The 5,764-nt window shown below is 34.9% G+C and overlaps 1 protein-coding gene across 1 annotated transcript; it reads right to left on the reverse strand.

Moving 5' to 3' along the window:
• Positions 1-2,315: 2,315 nt before the first annotated feature.
• Positions 2,316-5,131, reverse strand: LOC135123752 (protein lin-37 homolog). The gene is made up of 6 exons (XM_064048631.1): positions 4,895-5,131; positions 4,566-4,794; positions 4,335-4,508; positions 4,112-4,274; positions 3,910-4,058; positions 2,316-3,862 (listed from the first exon to the last, which is right to left on the reverse strand). Exons 2-6 carry the CDS (start codon positions 4,742-4,744, stop codon positions 3,841-3,843), a joined length of 687 nt encoding a protein of 228 aa, XP_063904701.1. The 5' UTR covers positions 4,745-4,794; positions 4,895-5,131; the 3' UTR covers positions 2,316-3,840.
• Positions 5,132-5,764: the final 633 nt, after the last annotated feature.

The raw sequence follows: 5,764 nt of genomic DNA on the forward strand, positions 1-5,764 counted from the left end.
CGTAAAAATTTGTGGCAGTCAATAGACGCCTGAGGCAGACTCCGCTCAAGAGCTTTAGTTATACCATTGTTTAAGTATATTAATATACTTAAACAATGGTTATACTGTATCGTGTCTAGAAGTAATACTTGAGTGGAACCAGCAACGATGTTATGGACAATTTTTTTGGAGTTCTTTGCAAGAAATAGTGTCTGCTTCTCCTGAACGGTTCGATCTTGTTTGAGTCATTTTTTTATATACCTGTATAAAGTACTGACCCACTAAAATTACCACAAATGTGCGTAAATTTCAGGCTCATTCACACAGTACACTCAACAACAGATTTTCCTTTTATTTTTGTTGCCAGATTCGATTTAGTGGTTATGGTCACAAAAATAATCCCCATTTCAACTTTTTCACTGTGTACTTGTTCATTTAAAACTAAAAGTAAAAAATAAAAATAAAGAGTTTTTTGTTTTGACTTGTATGTTTTTGATATTCCAGCAGTGGCGGCTCGTCAGGGGGGGCCAGTTAGGCCAGGCCGAGTCTGTCACCGAACTTGTCAATTTGCGATATTCATTTTTATTTTAAACGCAAGAATATAATTTAAAGCTATTTTGAAATCACCTGATTTTACTGTTGTTATTATTTTTTTAATTACAAAAAGCGTTATCTAATTTATTCACTTTCGTTCGGAAGCACAAATCGTGCCGGGAAGTTTAAATATTTTTACTGCGAGGAGCAGCAGCTGAGGCCGGCCGACTACAAGAATAAACGTCGAATAATGTCATATCTGCTATCGCTCTCTGTTTAGCGGAATTAAAGAGAAATAGCTATAAAGACTGATACGTGTCTGATACCCTCTGATTAACGCGCCTGCAGCAGTGATTGGTCAAATGTCTGCTAAAATCGGCCGGCCTTTTGGCAGTACATCAAGTTGTTATAGCGCTATCACCTTCTGTTTGTATAAGTTAGAAGGCAATAGCGATGAAACCGTACAATATTACGTTTCATCACTCCACTTCTGCCGTGCACTTTTCCATGCGGTTCCCCACTACCAGCACCGGCCGGCCGCTGTCTGTATATTGTGAATTTCTGCAGTCTTCACGTGGATGAAATTGGTTTAGGTTTGTTTCTAATTTCAGTAACAATGACAACAGTTAGTAAGAGAATTAGTAACTGATTTAAATTTTGATGCTGTTACACATCTATTAAATAATGACTTTCGACTTTTAACATACGATGATTAATTCCTGGGATATAAAAGAAATGACCCGTTCGGAGCCGCCCATGCAACATTTAATCGAAGCACGGAGCAATAATAACGTCAGCTCCGGTGCAATAGCATATTAATAATTAATAATTAATACAGCATGGTATGAAAATTATGAATGGCTGACGGGGAGCAAGTCAAAAAACAAACTATTTTGTTGATATTGTTTAATTTTTGAATATGATGTTGACAATAAATTCAAAAAAACTTCAGAAAAAGAGTTTTGCCTCTGGTCGTCTGGTACGATTGACATATTGAGTTACCGTGCTCTTTTGCCATCTTCCTAATTTCTCAACCCTGCTCCTGATGATGCTACTTACGAAAATGTAGAAGCCTCCGAAATTATTTCTGTCTTTAATTTTAATCATATACCTACCATCCACATCAGCATATGTTGAACGCAGTTTTTCAGCTTTAAAGCGAATTACAAATTTTACTAGAAACTCCATTAATCAAAATCGATTATCCAAATTATTCGTTTTAGCAATAGAAAAAGAAGTGCTTACAAACTTAACGGAAGATCAAAAGTTCTATAATCAAGTAATTGACCACTTTGCCAATACAAAACAAAGACGCATTGAATTGGTTTATAAAAATTTCTAATTTACTTTTTTAATTTTGTTTTTTACTAATAAATAGTTGTTGACGTTTCATGTTATATTTTTTGTTAGAATGTGTTACTTTATAACTTGAATGTTATTTTCATTTTTATTTGAGTTTATTGTCGTTATTTTATTATTATAGATGGCTTATATTGTATAAGTATATGCTTTACTTTATACCTATTTGAAGAATATTTTTTATTTTGTTTTACCAAGTTGTTAGGACTATATGAATTAACACCATACAGGAAGCAAATTATAGATAATGACTGACTTGAGGTCCCTGGTTCTTGTATTCTATGTCTTAAAACTTTGGGTTACTCACTGCTGGCCGACCCAACCAAAATAGTCACGAGCCGCCACTGTATTCCAGTGCGTTTTGAAAAAAAAAAGTGCGATTCTTTTCACACTGGCCAATTACAAATGGTAAGACTTACATTGTTTATAAGAAAAACATAACATTAACTAAAAGGTATAATACCAGTACGAGTACAGTATTACATGTAATCAATAAACTAAATATTTATGCAGTCCCCATGGTAGAAGGAGAGTCTCCTTCTACCATGGTAGGGTCTACGTACACGATTTTTATTAACAACAAGCTTAACCGGAGCATGAATGTCAAAAATAGTTTTAATAGCTTTATTTAAAAATTCAAGCTTCTGGTCCAGGTCCTGTAGTTGTTCTACATAAGTCTAATTAACACTATTTGCGTCAAAGTTAAATTCATCAAGATTAAACAAACTATAATCTCTTATGAAATATGGGACCGAGGGTTGTTTATACATTTTAAGATCCACTTTACAGTGGATTAATCTATGGTCCGAAATGTTGTCCATATCTTGAACACCGAATTCAAAGACTTTAATATCTTTAGAAACACAAATTACATCTACCAATGACGAGAAAGAGCGTTATCCTGGTGGGTTCATTAATGATCTGAGAAAATCCTAAGCTTTCTAGCAGAGGAAGTAGTATCTTATCATCACCATTTAATAAATTTACATTTAAATCTTCCAAAAACATTACGTGATCCGCTTCTGAGTACATATGAGACAAAATAAGTTCAAGATCTTTAAGGAAAGAGATAGTGTCATCGGGACGCCGATATAATGAACCAATTGCATACCTGACTGAATGAAGGATAATGTTTGGGAGGACATTGTATTTTATATCACGCTTAATATACATAGCTACGCCACCACCACGCCCATGTCGATCAAGATGGATAAAATTATAGTCATCGATATGAAATAACTCAGTAGGGGAAGATGAGCCTAACCAGGTTTCCGAAAGTGTGATTATATCAAAAGAATTTTCAGAGAAATAATCAACGAAATAATGAAATCTTGATTGACCATTTAGATGACATTTTTAGACACTTCTGTTTAGTAGCACAGAGTTTTGATTCATCTAGTCACATCAAATTTGAATTATGCTGATCTTCAGCATTAATAATTCTATCAGGAGTTAAACTGATTGGAATTCCAAAGAGATCAGTTGTAACTTTAGCCACAGCATATTTATAAGCAAAGCACTTATGAATATCCCAAGCGGCATGATCATATTTAACATCCCATTTTTGATTTTTAACAAGTCCTACACAATTACGACATTTACGATTACTTTCGTCAGCTTTGCACTCTTTTACCGAGTGTTTGTCGCTACACAGGGGACAGCTAATGTCATTTTTGCAACTATTTTTACCGTGATGGAAACCATTGCATCTGTAGCAGCGTGAAACCATAAATGCATCATAGACAGTACAGCTGGATAAACCCACTAAGATATACATATCATGAATAAATGTATGCAAGACAATGCCAAATAATGACAATATTTAATGTGATTTCAACCAATATTCTTCTGTGTATGTTCAAATTGGAAATATACAAAATTTTGAAAGTGGTGCTATAATTTTTGTGGGGAGTATATTTAATTTTATGAGAAACTAAATTTAACCTGAAAATGTAAATAATATAAACTTCATTCCATTGCTTCTTGTGCCCTAAAATGTGAACTATAGAAAACAATTATTAATCATACACTTCTTACTTGTTGTAAATAGTTTGAAGTATTTGCATACTTGTGTGATATCTATCTTCATTTCTGATTGCTGTATCAATCCATTTTTTCTTCACTTTTACCCACCTTTGTAGGTGATTACGTATTAAAGTATCTTTAGGAATAGGTGGACACTCCTCCTGTAGTTTTAATTTATGTAAGTCAACACATATTTAATTCAATAGCTACCTACATAATTTAAGTTGATGTTATCTTTATTTTGCTCAAGCTGTTCTGGAAGAGGTGATGGAATTCGGTTTTGCACAGGACCAACAGGAGGGGGTAATCGATGTATGTCTGTTATCATATTTGCATTCCAAGGCATATCATTTGCCTCTGGAGAGGAAAATCGGCGCCTATATTGAAAATTAATAAAATTGTACTTTATTTTAAGCTAAATATAGTCACCAACTTACTTCACAATTAACTGTGGGTTTCTGGGTTGATTTTGCATCCAAGCTCTACAAATGGGATACAAAGGTGTGTCTTCTTCAAATCTAGCCAAATCTACACTACGATCAAAGAGTTTCATTACATACGTATGCCGATAAGGGGTTGGAATTGTTTCTCCCTTGCGTTTTCGATTATCACTGAAATTATTTTATTTACAAAAGTAATAAAAGATAATGAACTAAAAAATGTCATACTATTTAGATTGTCTCTCGTCTGAAGAATCGCTGTCTGATTCACTCTTTTCAGTAAGTTGTTTAAGAACACCTTTAAGGCGTCCCTTTGCCATCAAATAATCGTTTCCGAGAACATTCTCTTCTTTTACTTCTACTTTAATTGGGCTTATGTTGGCTGAAAACTTACGTTTCTTTGTCATTTTTATCGTCTGCAAAAATTCTGTTGAACTGGACGGACAAATCCACTGGTCTAAAATAATTAATTTTTCTAATAATGTCGGCAGCTAACCACATTTATTTAACATCAACTAGTTTGAATGTGAATAAAAAGTTCTGCATATCCTGTATACCTTTCAAAAAATCCTGATCTGTTGAACTGATCTGAATTAAACACAAACGCTAAATAAATTTTCGCTCCACGACTCGGTCAGGTTGTCACGTCGCTCCTACTTTGTTGTCAGTCAGCAAAGCAAAACCAGGAGCAAAACCACTGCATTGAACCAGAGAACATATTGAACCATATATTGAACCAATTAAATAGGGGTGGGGAGTATTTGACGGAACAGGTATTTCGGAACTGTTACCAGAGAACATAGAGAAGCGACATAGAGGCTGATTTTGCAAAACCACCCTTATTGACATTGGAGTCCTCAACCGCCAAAGGCAAGCGCCAAATTTAAATTGTCGATGCCAATAAAAACCTTGCTTCAGTATAACTGCAGGGCTATGAAACTGTCAGCTGATTCCATAAGAAATACATGGGGAGCTTACGGAACGACATAAAGAGGTCACTAGCGTCACTGAAGGTGCTCCGACCTTGAAGAACATAGTTTCTTTTTCATTTTAAGGTTTTCGGTGAACGTTTTGTCTGGTTTTGTCAACAAGAAATGTCATGTTAATTACGGAATCATACGGGATGTTGGGTCATGGCCGACTAGTATAAAGATTATGGCCGGTCCAAGAGGTATAAAGTCACTAGATCTACTATTACTTTTAGAAAGTACGGCAAACTGCCTGTGGTCGGAATTCGACAGAGAGGAACCTAACCTATGTGTTAAACAAAGATAGTGCGAGGCTAGTAATTTTCGCTATCAAATGTAGGAACTGTCAACGAACGTTTGATGTGTTTACGATTTGAGGTTACGACAGACTGTACTAGAATTATCGAATTAAAGGACCGGAAAGAACACTATTCCAGTCCCAAAGTAACTCCAGCCCTA

This window comes from Zophobas morio, unplaced genomic scaffold, assembly GCF_036711695.1.
Source record: "Zophobas morio isolate AGI-343-1 ecotype UQ-CSIRO unplaced genomic scaffold, CSIRO_AGI_Zmor_V1 ptg000006l, whole genome shotgun sequence".
NCBI lineage: Eukaryota > Metazoa > Arthropoda > Insecta > Coleoptera > Tenebrionidae > Zophobas > Zophobas morio.